This window comes from Euprymna scolopes, chromosome 29 (genome assembly GCF_053919585.1).
Source record: "Euprymna scolopes isolate OS-2025 chromosome 29, ASM5391958v1, whole genome shotgun sequence".
Classification (NCBI taxonomy): Eukaryota; Metazoa; Mollusca; class Cephalopoda; order Sepiida; family Sepiolidae; genus Euprymna; species Euprymna scolopes.
Window position 1 is genome coordinate 69,701,169 of NC_136510.1, and position 15,675 is coordinate 69,716,843.

At 35.7% G+C, this 15,675-nt stretch overlaps 1 protein-coding gene across 1 annotated transcript in view; it reads left to right on the forward strand.

The window, feature by feature from the left end:
• The window catches only part of LOC145252695 (uncharacterized), a 130,601-nt gene that overhangs the window by 7,501 nt on the left and 107,425 nt on the right, over positions 1-15,675 (forward strand). The window contains exon 2 of the mRNA XM_080112515.1: positions 9,772-9,895. Within this exon, the coding sequence (XP_079968641.1) occupies positions 9,772-9,895 (124 nt within the window). The remainder of the gene's footprint in view (positions 1-9,771; positions 9,896-15,675) is intronic.

A 15,675-nucleotide genomic window follows, 5' to 3' on the forward strand; every position in this document is an offset into this window, starting at 1 on the left:
AATAATTCCTGCATTTATTCATTTAGATAACAAAATGAAATATCACACTATGTATTGTTTGGATTCTTCGTGCAATTGTTCTCATTGTTAATGTTGGAAAGAATGTTTTTTGGTCCCGCTGACAAAAGGAGGGTGGACCTGTAAATTCACCATTGTCCGTTCGTCCGTTCGTCTGTCCACATTTTCTTAATAACTACACTTTGGAATTTTTTTACATTTTGCACAAACATTAAACATGATATGAGTAAAACAAGTAACAGAACGGATCTTCCGGGAAACCTCTGGTTGCCTCCCTAGGGGTGCCTTTCGGGTTAAAATGGCTAAAATTGACACTTTTGTGCTTATTAAAAAAAAAATTGATGCCTTAGATTTTTATAAAACTTTCTGAAAAGTTGTAACTAACTGATTTTTATATAATTTTGTTTGTCTATACTTTGCGATAACTCTTGGGTGTGCCCCAGGGGCTCTTTTAGGGCTAATAAAAACACTCCAATTTTTGGGACTATTTTATCATATTTGTCCAAAATTTTCTGTGTATGTCTATTTAGCAGTTTTGTATGGTGCTGAACTCAAATTTAAATATGTTAAGGCCTTGAGGACTTTGGGGCTAAATGGGGGGAGGGGGTAAATGATGGACTTAGTCATTTCTTTTTTGCATGGTGTAGAATACAAATTTACATATATTAAGGCCTAAAACTGCACTATTTGCTCATTTTCACCAGGATTTGATGTCCCGTGGGGACTTTTGGGGCTAAATCGGGATGGGGGCAAATGCTGAACTTAGTCATTTTGTTTATGCCTCATTCACTGTGCACTGATGGTGAACTATGCATGCTTCACTTGTTTTTTCTTTTTTCAACAAACCATAGTCGCTAGAATTCTGTTGTCTCTACATTCATAATAATTTGCATCTGTCTCAATTTGATATAATCTTTCAGAATTTTTTAGATGACGGTTGATAATATGTTTTATTTAAATTCTTCAGACGATTCTTCTCATCTTGGCTGTTATTCCTACAACGTTTCGACTGATATAACCTTCAACCTTATTCTGGTTTATCTTGACAATGGCTCTTAAAAATGAAGAAAAACATTCTTTCCAACATTCACCAGTAAGAGTCATTGTCAAGATACACCTGAAGAAGGTCAGAGGTTACATCGGCCGAAACTTTGTCATAATAACAACCAAGATTCATGCAGTAATCCAAATAATACATATTATCAATGCAGATCTTGAAAAATCAGAAACAAACTATGAACTGTTTTCTTTTTAAGATAAGCAGAGCAGAACGAATGTTATGCTCCCATTCTACACAGAACGATCGCTTGTATTGCTGATTGGCAAATCAAATGGATAATTTAAATGTTGATGATTAACAGAATGCTTACATATTAATAGTCAGCATAAGACATCTTGCTGCTCAACTCTCTATATAGCATCTCTGCAGACTATGTCCCAGATAGTAGCCCTCTACATCAAAGTGACACTGTGCCTTGTTTGGGATGAAAATGCAATTAAAAAAGGAGTAAATTTCACTTAAGGTTGTCCGTTGTCTATTTTTAAGTAGTAACCCTAAAAATGAATAGAATATTTAATTTAAACTTTGTTTTCAAACGAATCAACGTTACGACCAGATAAACGTTAACGCGATAATTAGTGATGGAACGATTCCAATATTTTTCCTGATTCCTATACAATTGCTGATTCCGTACTAAATTCCGATTCTGATACAATTACTGACTCCGATTCTTTATAAATTTCTAAATATTTAACTATAAACTAGCAATTTTTTCCAATTACCATCAAAACATGTGTTAAATGTGCAGATATTTTCTCAAACGTAAAAGAAAAACACTTATGAGGATGATTTATAGATTTTACTGTTAATTTAAAATCATGAAATATGTATTATTTTATCATTATTATCAGCAGTGGAAGATTTTGCTTTCAACAAAATCAAGTAAAAATAATTAAAAGAATTGTTTTTCACATCAGAAAATCGGCACATATTTTTCCGATTCCTCAAAACTTCTGATTTTTCCGATTCCTGATTCCGATTCCGATTAACCGTCTCAACACTAGTGATAATACTCTCTCCTAATCTTTAACAATAAACAAATATACTGTCAGTAGTGTTTTCTTATCCTCCCAGGCATTAACTAGTTTCAGATGGATGACGGCTTCATTGTCTGTCTTCTGAAACACCTTCATTCATTATGGAAAGCTGATACAACTATTTAAAGTATTTTTTGTACCCTGTCCATGGTACCTATTTATTTGATTTTAACAGATGATTAGACACAAGGTTAAGTGTTGGTTTGATAAAAGTGTTTCTGTGGTTTGAACTGGATTCGAACTTGGAACATCCAGATCAGAAAATTCTGAGGAACACATGCCACATAGCATTTGTAGAAAAGACTGAGACTAGCAACATCACGTCTGTGAGAGAGATGTTGCAGTGAAGAAGAAAGTGTTTAACCAATCAAATTACAGATACGTTTCTGTAAGTTATCAATAACCTTCAAATGAGACACACTCCATACATGTTCTGATAGTAGATGTACTCCATACATGTTCTGATAGTAGATTTTTTCTATATATAGAGAAAGACAGACAGACAGACAGACAGACAGAGGAAATAGCCACGGGTGTCAGAAAGTGTTTAGAGTGAGAGAGAGAACCGATTTTACAAGAAGTAGAAAGAGCAATGGGTTTAGTATATGGATTCCAAGAAAGATTTGATGAGAAAGAAAGACAACGAAGCTTGAGAGTTGATTTCTCATTATTTTTTTTTTCTGATTTCTAATCTATTTCTAATTAATCGATGCTTCAAATGTAGTTATAATGCTTTCAATACTTATACATGTGTGCCAACATTCTCACTACAAGTATTAGGACATTTAAAAGACAGTCTCTAATAACATTGGAAGAAGTCAGGTATAGATGATGATGATGACGACGACGACAACGATGATGATGATGATGAGGAGGAGGAGGAGGAGGAGGAGGAGTGGGAGGAGGAGGAGGAGTGGGAGGAGGAGGAGAAAAGAAATAGAAGAAAAATTATCTTTATACCATGAAAAGGATTTGTTAAGCCGAAATATTTGGATTTAAATAATTATTTTCATTTATTAAAAAAAAAAAAATCTCTCACATTAGGATTTAGTTTCTAATATTTTCATTAACCGATGCTTTAGATGTAGTTATAATGCTATCATATATCATAAATAAATTTTCACCATCATTTTTATACCTACAATCATGCAATCATGCAATCTTCAGATTAAGAATTGATAATTACTGCTGGTCCGGAGATTCAAATCCAGTCACAAAGTCAGCCTTGACTCTGTAGGCTAGAATTCCACCTCAAGGTCACTAGCAATCAACACAATAATTGAGGGAAAATGCCAAAACATAAAATTGATACATTTGGCATTGGCCTCATGTCAAATAAATTTTCAGAAATCTATTTTCTTCTTCTTTAAAAATAAATAAGAATTTAAAATAGATTAAAAACACTTTAATTCGATATCGTGCCATTCGAACAAAAAATATTTGTATTATCAACAAAAACGTTAACTATTATAAATAACAAGTGAAATGCTGACTCCTAGTTTGAGTATTGTTTCTGTCAATCAACCAAACCTTCCGATTTTGCAAACAAGATAAAAAAGAAAAGAGAGAGATTATAAATTGTTAAATAATATATAGATCCACGGAGTGTTGCAGTAAAATCTGACACTTGACAAAAAGTAAACGAAATAGCAGGAGATTCAGATGAGCGTAGTGAATCGATGGACGAGATCACTGTCGGAAGCCCTTACAACTTCCAGTAGACCTCCCCTCCTGCAAACAAGATCAAGACGACATAGAGTGTTCAGCAATGCTTCTCACCACTGGACTTGTGACCGCCCTCCTCATCTAACTGCAATCTCCTTGACTATTTCTTCTGAAACGTGATCAAGGCCAAGACTAAAACAGACCCCCACAACATGGTCAATTCTCTGAAAAAGGCATTTACTACTATAAACAAGGACTTGGTCACCAAAGTGTGTGACTTATTTCGTGCCTGTCTTAAGGTGGTCGTCTTTGTGGGTTGTGGTTACATTGAAAAATAATGTAGCATGTAACTCTAACTGAATAAACTGTCGGGTGTCTTCGTTTTTATTGCATATTTTGTTTTCTTTTTATCAAGTGTGAGATTTTTATGCAACACCATATATATGTATATAATAAACTAGCCTGAGTGGCTGGCGTTGTCCGGGTGTTTGGAGGTGTGTGTTGATCTAAAAAAAAAAAAGTGGTAGTAGGCAGGCAGGCAGGCTCGAACCCATACCACAAAGGAGGAAAAGAACATGAAAAAGAAAATGTGACGTGTTTGCTCTTGCGCCCATCACCAAACCAGAAGTGACGTAGGTTTAAATTAAGACTAGTTTGGGGGATGACTTTCGAAAATATCGGCTAAAAAAGTGATCCCTCCCTGTAGAAAAGTGCCCAGTTGAGGGTGAAGGAATTAATGTTTTTGACCAATTTTTCGCTATTTGTCGTCTGAAAGGTCGAACTTCAAAATGATATCAATCTTGTGAGAATCCGTCGCATCTGTTGAAAGTTTTAGGATGACATACATACATACATACATACATACGTTTAAACAGATGTTGCCCGGGTGTTTGGGGGTGTGTGTTGAGCAAAAAAAAAAATTGTAGTAGACAGGCAGGCTTGAACCCGTACCATGAAGGAGGAAAAGAAAGTGAAAAAAAAAAAAAACGTGGCGCCTTAGTTGTTGCACCCATCGCCAAACCGGAAATGGCGTAGATTTAAATTAAGACTAGACAATTGAAAAGAAAGGATGTCTTTCGAAAATATCGGCGAAAAAAGCGATCCCTCTCTATAGAGAAGTGCCCAGTTGAGGGTGAAGGAATTAATGTTTTGTTTTTTGTTGTTGTTTTTTTGCTCAACCAACACCCTTATACACACCTCCACTTTCTTTTCCACCTTCGTTGCCCGGGTGTTTGTGAGGTGTGTGTTGAGCAAAAAAAAAAAGTTGTAGTAGGCAGGTAGGCTCGAACCCATGACGCAAAGGCGGAAAATAAAGTGGAGGTGTGTGTAAGGGTGTTAGTTGAGAAAAAAAAAAAAAGGAATATTGCAAGCAAAAAAAAAAAAAGGAGTAGCAACAATCACAATAGCAACAATCAATCAATCAATCAAAAGGAGATAAATTACGTTTTGACATGATTAAAAATACACTTTTGTCATTCATTCTTTATATTGGTCTATAATTACAATGAGCTTCTTAAATAAGGATTATTATATATTATAAAGAAATAATGTATATTTCCACAGAAATATATATATATATATATATATATATATATATATATATATATATATATATATATATATAAATGGAAAATTTGAATTAAATTATGTATAATTACAAAAACATTATTGTTTGACAAAGGAGTACATATGATATATATATATATATATATATATATATATATATATATATATATATATATATTGTTTGAGATGTACTAAAGAGTTATAAGGGGAGGTAATTATAACCCTGTATATCAAGCAAGCATGTTCATATAGAATATAAATGGTCTATTTTGTAATGCCATCTGTCCAGCATAATGCTAACTGACACTGACAGATGAAAGACAAAAGAGTCGTTACATATTTGGATAAAAAGAACAGCCCAAAGGAGACAGAAATATGAATTGTCTGTCTCTCCGACCAATAAATGACTGATCCATCGCAGATATGGCTGAGAGGCGCCAGTGGTCACAATTTAGAGATGAAGGAGATAAAGAGATAGATGTTTTGCAAAATATATTTTGACTATGTTGGGTCCCTGAGGATCAAATGTCCAAGAAATAATAGGTTCTAGCTATGACCAGTTTAGCGTTTGAGCTTTGTGAGACGACTGTGCTTTGTGGATAAGTTGTATTTTAATAAGTGAATTATCTAATCACCCATTATTAACTTGATTCTCTAGACAAATGCACAAAAGAGAGCTTATTAGTTATTTAGAGCCATACTAATCATTTACACAGAATTTCAAGTCCTCATTGTTTCCAATCAGAATTATCTCCCTTTGTCTTTCTGTTTCCATAGTTTATAATGCAGTAGCAAGAAATTGATAAACAAAACTCAGACTGGAATTTCTTGCAGTAATTAAAACAAAAGAAAATTTTATCATTCTAAAAATAACATTTTATTTAACACTAACTCCCGTTTTATTCCATGTTGTATGAAAACTGTCTTACTAACCTCCTCAAATGAAACCAACCAAGTCAGTCATACTCTGAAAATTGACAAAATGAGATAATTTCTGTTCCTTGTATCATTGTGAGTAGGTGTAGCGGAAAGATGTAAAGAAAAACATGTGAAATAAAAATTTGACGAAATTACTTTTTTGAATAAGAGAGAGAATTGTGTCAAAAGTTCAGCCAGTGAAAAAACAAAAGCTGAAGGATCTTTGGGATCAGTATATGAAATAATTATCATATTCAGTTTATACTATTTTACATATTGATGTGTTTGACAGTTTTTAGAAATTGACTTCTAAACTAACCTATCTTTGGCCAGATCTATCATTTTATCTCAACTGTTCTACATCTACTAATCCAGGAACTCTCATTTATTTTTTTTAAAATGACCATTGCAGCAAAGTATCTTGCCCCCATTTACTTGCCTTCCTACGAGGGCAAAGTTAGACATAAGGTCTAAAACGGGCACTCTATTAAACATTGCCTTATTAGCTTATTCCATAAAAAGTGCAAAGAAGACCAAGATTACACCACATTTGCTTCAGTCGTAAATAGACACTGTGACGACTTCAGACTATCCTTGTTGACGGTCAACAACATTAAGGTTCTGATTTTCATTCAAGGCTTAGTGTCGACCAAGGACGCTGAACTCAGATGCCAGGCACTAAACAGATTAGAAAAGGAACCAAATATAACCCATCAACATTTGGCTGAGGAATGCTAAAAATCATCTTGGAGAAGCAAGACATCAAAAATGTAGAAGAGACATACGTCAGAAAGGTACAAAGTAACAAAAAATCTTACTCTCCAAACAATCAAGTGAAAGCCAAACATAACTCTCCGGAAAAATTCTCCCAAAAACCTGAGTTACCCTGTTATCTATGCCATTGGCAGAAGGATTGTCCATACAGGGCTCGGAAATGTGATTGGTGCAAACACAACGGACACAAAGCCTCACATTGCAAAGCAAAAGGACCCCGGAGAAGCTATGTTAAAACAATGAGGACTCAAGTGGAGAACGAAAATGTATGGAAGTACGTGACAATAAAAACTGGGGACAAGAATGTTAGACTTGACAGTGGTTCGGATTTGTCCATCATAAACCACCATACCTGGTGCAAAATCGGAAAACCGAAGATAATGAAAAGTAAGAAAAAGTTACTCATTCAATGGAGAAAGAATAAAATTTGAAGGTGAGGTTTCCACTAACATAATGTTGAAAGGAAAAACACTGAATCTCAAGATGTATGTATTAAAAAACACTAATAACCTTTTTGAGACAGACTGGATTCAAACATTTGAATTTCGGGACTCGCCCATTAGCGATGTTTGTCAAAAAGTGGACAACCTTACAGCCAAAACTAAAGAATGTTTTTTGGACAAACTAGGCTGCTGTACAAAAATGGAGGCAAAGTTCAAGTTACAAGACAATTCCACATCAATCTTCAAAAAGAAACTCAGCATACCGTTTGTTTTTATACAAAAGACTGATGTAGAACTGGACAGATTCATCAAAGCAGAAATTTTGACCCCAGCTGCTCCCACCATGTATATAAAGAAAAAAATCAAAGGATATCAGAGTCTGCACAGACTTCTTGACTGGGTTGAATGCAGCACTTAAGGATCATCATTACCCACTACCCAGCCACAAGGAAGTTTTACAAAAACTAAATAGGTAAAACCCACAAAAACAACTGTTCCCAAGGATAATTACGTGCCAGGAGATGCACAAAGATAATAATACTTTCTGGGAGAAGGGAACAATCAAGAACAGGATCGGCCATATGGTCTACAAGGTGGAAGGACCACATTCCACGCATAAGAAACAATTGAACCAGATATGCAAATGCACTTTGAACGAGTTAAGTGAAACTCTGCCAGAAGAAATGTTGGACCTACTGTATGACACATTTGACCTGGAAACCCCTCAAACTAGTACCGAAATATGTTGTTCCAGCAGAAAAAGGAAACTGATGGACTTCTTGGAGGTCAATCTGACTAAGTAAAACTATATTTCAGGGAAATAAATCTTCAGAGAGGGGTGTTCTGGGGTAGTTTATACCATTATATCTATGATAGTATGGATTCATTTGGTACTATGTAAGTTAGACATTTCTTCCGTTGAGCAGAGAACAGACGCATAGTTTAACTGTTTGCAGTGAACACCAGGACTCTTTCACCTTAATATTGTGACACTCTATACAGAACTACATAAATAACCTCACACAATGGCATATTAAAATCAATGTCAATGATAAAACTTCATGGAGAAAGTCATTCTGTTCTCTCATGGCCAACATGCAACCCACCTATGATGTTGGGTGACACATTGATTGAAGAAGTTTGTAAATTCATTTTAAGTGTTTTTGAGAAATTAGTGTGATCAAGAACTTTCCCAATAGTTTTCCTAAGCATTTCAAAGCAGCTTCTTGTAAAGTGCCTACAAACACAGAGACCATGTTGACCAGAGGGACAATGGATCCACAAATATGCTTCTGGATTTGAGTTTATAAGCTACCAAAACTGTTGGCTTTTCTTTGCTAAAATAGCAGTCTTCCAATACTATAACTGCCCATAGTGGGATTTCTGTTTTAGAGATGAAATATTTACAAGGTCAATGCAAGAAGGATGTGGCTCGTCACAATTCACAGACAATCACTCGTTATGGAGAAACTAGTTATGGGCTGTTATATGAGTCGAGTTTATAGCACTAAGAGTAGAAATACCAATCAAGAGCATTACAGGTTATCTCAGAAGTACTACCTTGTATTATTTGGATTATTCAGACTACTGTTCTCATCTTGAGTGTTATTCTCACAACAATTTTGCCAATGTAACCTCCATCTTTCTTCGGGTATGTCTTGTTGAGCTCAAGAATCTTTTTGTCAAACTTGAGAAACTACACAAAATTTTTAACGAAAATTGTGATCGGCATATTGGGGGTAATGTGAGAATAACATTCAAGATGAGAGCTGTAGTGTGAATAATCCAAATGATCCAAATTATCCAAATAATCCAAATTATCAATTCTTATCTCAAAAATTCAGAAACATAAGGTATTACCTTATATCATAGTTTTCTTTCTGCTAAATTTTTTTCCTTAAACGAAAACTGATGGGGACATCTCTCACATTTTACCGCATTAAAGTTAAGCAACATTGAGCCTGGCTAGTACCAGATGAGTGACTATTTGAGAAATCTTGGCACTGTATGTGCTCTCTGCATCCGTATACATCGTGGAAGGATTGTGTATCCAAAAAATCTGCAAAGATCTTTGCGGATTACACAAAAACGTAAGTAAACTAAGATTGCAGCGATGTATTAACAAGTTCTGTTAGATGATAAGATAATCGATTCATTGCCATTTTGCTTATGGATCACATGTCATATCTTGTCCCACAACTTTTCAGATGAACTTCGCTTCCTCCCCTCCCCTATCCGCAAAAAAATATAATATTTTGGGTAATTTTTGTTCTTTTCAATTTTTTTTAAGATGGATGTCCGATAATGAAGCCCACACATGTCACAACTGTGAAGCCAAATTCACACAAATCCGGCGCCGTCACCACTGCCGACAATGCGGCAAGATCAGCTGTGGCAATTGTTGTAAAGACAAGGTAGTATTATCTTGAAATGTTATTTTCATGTTTCGGTCGATATAACCTCTGAGTCTCTTCAATTGCATTTTACTGAATTTGAAAATTTTTCTATCAAACTTGTGAATTTCGAACAGAACTCTTTATTTAATCCTTGAGGGTAGCATGCTATCGTTACACCAGCCATGACTGGATAGAAGTTTGTAATTGTAGTTTGAGTATTACCCACACTGAGGATTGTAACTTACGACTGAATTTTACTAAGTGCTTTATCGACTACATCATGGGTGTTTACGGTCAGTTAGATTCCAAACAGATTTATTTTTAGATAATTTTCTGAAAGGACAGTTTATTATGTTTGCAATCTGTTAAATGTTTTAAATTTAGCAGGTATTTGAGAATAAATGTAATCTTGCTTCCATCCATCTCATATTATAACTTTCTTTCTTTTTTTCTTTTATATACGGTATAATCACATTGACACACTGGTTCTTGTCAGATCACCAAAGTTAAGCAACACTGAGCTTGGCTAGTACCAGATGAGTGACTATTTAAGAAATCTTGGCACTGTATATGCTCTCAAATTACCCCGGCATTGCTTCCAATCGCCCTGAAATACTACTTGCCACTGGTATTTAACAACGCTGACTCAGGAGAGGTGTGGTTGGAGATTTCACAACTCTTGCCAAAAAATTTCATGTGTAGGTGCCCTTACAGTGGGTATCCATAGTCTGTTAAGACTGAAGGAGCTACTTACCATTATAACTTTTATCTTTCATTTTTAATTTCTATAATTTTCAATTTTCAAGTTCAATATAAAGTAAAACATTGTTTTTGTTTGCTTTTTATGGATATCCAGCATGCTTGCAAACTCAACAATATTATCGTAAGATACCTTGATTCAATATTAATGCAAATCAAATTTTCAAAATTTTTTCTTGCCTGATGAGATCAATAATAATTAAAACGGTCTGCACATCGTAGCAAGATATGATTATATTTACTTAATGTAAATAAAATTATATATATATATATATATATATATATATATATATATATATATATATATATATATATATATAAGGTGCTTTTATAAGTTTCCAGACTTTTTTGTACAGGCATTTGAAATTGTCATAGATTCTGGTATTCAGTATCTTATTGCTATACATCTTATGATTCCAGCTTCAAATAAACAGCTACAGCAGGAATTAGAATATACCCTACTAAAGCTTGATTGTTTCAGCTTGTATTTTTCAAAAATGCAATCTGGATGTAAGAACACTTTAAAAGAATAATATGCAATAAATTCTGTTTTAAATTTCGAAAAAAATGCTGCAGAAACCTATAGAACGCTTCAAATTGGTATTGGATAATCTTGCATTAATCAAGCATCAGTTTTTGTGTGGAATAAGAGATTCAAGGAAGGCAGGAAGTCTGTGATGGATGATGGGAGTTGTGGGAGGAGTAAAGAAGTCAGAACACCAAAGTTGATTGAACAAATGAAGAATTTCATGGATAAGAACCGTCGTGTGTCTATAGAGACAATAAGTACACAATTTGATGTCAATTCTGGAACTTTACACGCAATTATTTGTGAGGAACTGAAGATGTGGAAGATTTGCATAATTTTTTCCCCAAAGATGCTCCATTCTTGTCACAGGTCAAGATAGTCGAGACCTTGCTCCCTGTGACTTTTGGTTACTCCCTAAGCTCAAGGAAAACCTTACTGGCTGTTATTATAAGACAACTGAGGAGATGAAAGAGGCTGTGATGAGGGTCATTGAAACGCTCGCACAAGAGGACTTGTAAGGGACCTTCCAGGAGTTGTTGGAATGGTACAATAAGTACATTGCAGCTGGAATAGATTATTTTGAAAGGGTCTACAGTTTCAAGCGTGTACTATCAATAAAAAGTCTGGAAACTTATTGAAGGAACTTTGATTCCAGTAAAGCAACTGGCCCTGACGGCATTCCAATTATAGTGTTGAAAAAGCTTCAATCAGAACTTGCCCCCATACTTACAAAACTGTTTAAGCGTTGCCTTAAGAAGAAGTACTTCCCCACACCCTGGAAAACCTCATCAGTATGCCCTGTATTTAAGAATTCAGGTGATAAGTCATCTCCCTCTCAGTACAGACCAATAAGCCCCCTGTGTGTCATGAGCAAGTTGCTGAAGTCCATATAAAATAAAGAAGTAGTCAACCACCTCAGCAGGCATAATCTTCTTAGTGACATGCAATATGGTTTCCGTTCTGCCAGATCTACAGCAGATGTGCTAACGGTTATATCTCATAGGATTAGTGAATCTTTCAACAAAGGCTTCCTTTCTAGGGCAATTGCTCTTGACATATCAAAGGCCTTCGATAAGGTATGGCATAAGGGCCTAGTTCACAAGATTTCCAGCTACAGTATAACTGGAAATGTATTCTCAATCATTAAATCATTTCTCTCTGATAGGCTCATAAGAGTAGTGGTTGATGAGCAGAAATCACAGGCCCTCAGTATTAATGCTGGAGACCCTCAGGGGTCCATCCTGGGCCCAACTCTCTTGCTGATCTACATCAATGATCTCCTAAAACACATACTTAAATCATTCGTTGACATCTATGCTGATGACACGACCATCTATGGCAACATATCTAAGGCCATAAATGACAAAGTTCTCTCTGATTCTCTCTCCTCTGATCTTGAGCGCATGGTACAGTGGGGGAAGAGGTGGCTGGTTACTTTTAATGCATCTAAAACCAAGCTTCTATCTTTACATCATCAACGCTCTGATCCCCATCTGGCATCAATTGAAATGGATGGCTCTCGTCTTGGGGAGGCTTCATGCTTTGACAAGTTTCTGGGCTTGACCTTTACTCCTGATCTGAAATGGAACATGTACATCAGGTCTGTTGCCAAGGACACTGGGGAAATGGTGGGATCCTTCTACCGCTCCAGAAGATGTCTCACTACTGATGCAATTCTCTATCTGTATAAAAGCCAAGTACGTCCAAGGATGGAGTACTGCTGCCACATCTGGGCAGGAGCTGCTAAAAGCAGCCTATCTTGTCTTGACAGAGTACAAAATAGACTTTGTGGCTTAGTGGGGGATGCCCTTTTCTCTTCCCTGCAGCCGGTCTCCCACAGAAGAGACGTTGCGAGCCTGTCTTTTATCGTCATTTCCGTGGCAGGTGCTCGTCTGAGCTCCAATCTCTGGTCCCCCCTCGCCAATCTTTCACAAAAAACACCTGTCTAGCTGAAACTACTGTCGTTAATTTTTCCCACTCTTTATCTGTGCCTAAATCCAAACATAGATTCCATAAGCAGAGCTTCTTTCTTAGAAGTGCATGCCAGTGAAACTCTTTTCCGTTTGCCTGTTTCCTATCTGATTACAACTTGAATGTCTTCAAGTCCAACATAAACAAATTCCTGATGAACTGCCCCTTAAGCAAGACACTTTATCAAATCTTCAATACTAACGATTACTACGATACTATCCCATTGATTACTGTACACACAATAACCCTTATCCCCGAGTGGCTTCCAGGCCTTGATAAGTGGTGATTTCTATGTAAAAAAAACCCTAGTTTATATATATATATATATATATATATATATATATATATATATATATATATATTAGAAATTATTTAAAATAGCAGAAGTAGATTCATTGCATTTTAGTATACAAACCAAGAATTTAGTTACATTTATCTGTAGCATGCAAGACTGACAAAAATATGTTGGCAGCAGGCATTATCCTCTTTCTGCTTTATCCTCCATCCCTTCTATTATATCCATTCAAGAGCTGCTGTACTGGCGCCATTGTTTAACATGTCCACCCTTCCCATGTGGCTTTCACATTTGCTGCAAATCAACCCATCATTCAATTACTGGCTTCTTTGTTCTCCATCTTCGTTTTAGCTGACTCTCAGCCTCCCCCCTTCTTCACCGACACCTCTCACTCTATCGTATTCACTCATCTGGACAGTATCATCTGATGTATCGATCAAGCAAGAAATGAGTAATGGGGTTGATGATGAAAATTGAGCTTAGCATCTGGTAAACTCCTGCCTAGTACCTTACCCATGCCCAACGGTCACCCCCCCACACCCAAATTACAGTTCCAAAAGTGGAAGGGTACGTAGACAACCGATGACCACATTTCAAATCAATGTAACACTTTGTTTTTTCTTTTTTTTTTTTCTTTTTTCTACATTTAATGAAGTGGTATAAAAATGTTGTTGTTGTTATTGTTGTTGTTGTTGTTGTTGAGGAGGAGGAGGAGGAGGAGGAGGAGGAGGAGGATTCATGTTGGCATTTATTTCCCTGATATCTTTCTATCAAGAATTCGTTCTAGAAGGTTATCAGGTACTTACAAGAGGGACCATGTCAATGCCCCTAAGTGAAAGTGTCTCCACGGAATGAACAGCATTTGAACTTGGCACACCCAGGTTATCAGTTAGTGTCGTTAACCACTGCGTCACCACCACCTCTCTGTTGCTGTTTTTCCTGGCTACTATACAAACCTGCGTCAACTTTTGTAAGATTGCCTTGCCCCTGAATTTGAAAACTTTTGGCAATTTGGAGTCACCCATAACTGCTATTACTTCCAGGTGCATTCTAACATGAAGAGACGCACTTCTATATATTAGTATTAGTAGTGTGTAACGAAAACCATCGCACAAAAGAAAAAAACAAAAAATATTGGGGCATGTTTTACTATAGACAACAAACTGAAAAAGTTGTCAAAAAAAAAATATATAACAAATAAATGTTACCAAAGGCAAGATAAGGTGATTTTTTTTTTTTTGTTTTTTGAAACACAAGTAGCGCCAAAAACGGCAACAAAGATGGTGAACATGAAACTAACGCCTTTGGAGTTTCGAGAATTGCTCAAAACTTGAAAATAAAAATAAGGGAATAATGAAAATTCCGAATTGATGGTTTTGTTTTACTTCTATTGAAGCATTCGGCTTTTTAATTAGTCATTTCCAAGGAATAATATCGCAATACTAATAATAAAAGGATTTTCTATTGTAATATTTATTGGGTGCATTTCTATCAGTATTTTATTTTATTTTTTTAGTTTTGAGCGATTCTCGAGACTTTAAAGATAGCAGCCTCATGTTTGCAATCTTTGTTGCAATCTTTTCAACTTAAGCGCGCGACAGTACTTAAGTTCCAAACTTAATAAAAGTTTTAAAATAAGTTCAAACACCAAAAAAGTTGTCCAGGCAAGTAGAAAAGTAACTTATCTTACCTTTAGTAACATTTATTTGTTATATATTGGTTTCTGGACTACATTTTCGGTTTATTGTCTATAGTAAAACATGCCCAAACATTTTTATGACAACAACGAAAGGGTTTACACTGTTCAGTATAAATAAAGGGACAATAGAAAGCTTTGGGAACCCCCAAAAGTCTGTCAGCAGTTATTTTCTGGTGAAGTATCCAGTGGACAGGGACAAGGGAGAGATAGAGAGAAGATGTATTTCTGTGTTGCTTTTCAGGGTTCTCTCTGCTGACTGATCATGATTCCTAAAGAAGCTGAAGCAGTTATTCCAGGACAGATGAAATCAATACGCCCTGCAAACCGATTGGTCAATGTGTAAGCAAATTGCCTGGAAGGGACATTTCTCTACGAGAGAAAATTAGTCATTATTTATCAATTTCATGACTATGTATTAAATTGTTGTGAGCCCTTGTTTTCAATTTGAAAGTTTTGCAAGTTCTTTAGTTACCCTATAACTGTTATTACATTCAGGTCAAGACGATACTTTTTTCAGGCCTAACAAACATGCAATTGGAGTCCAC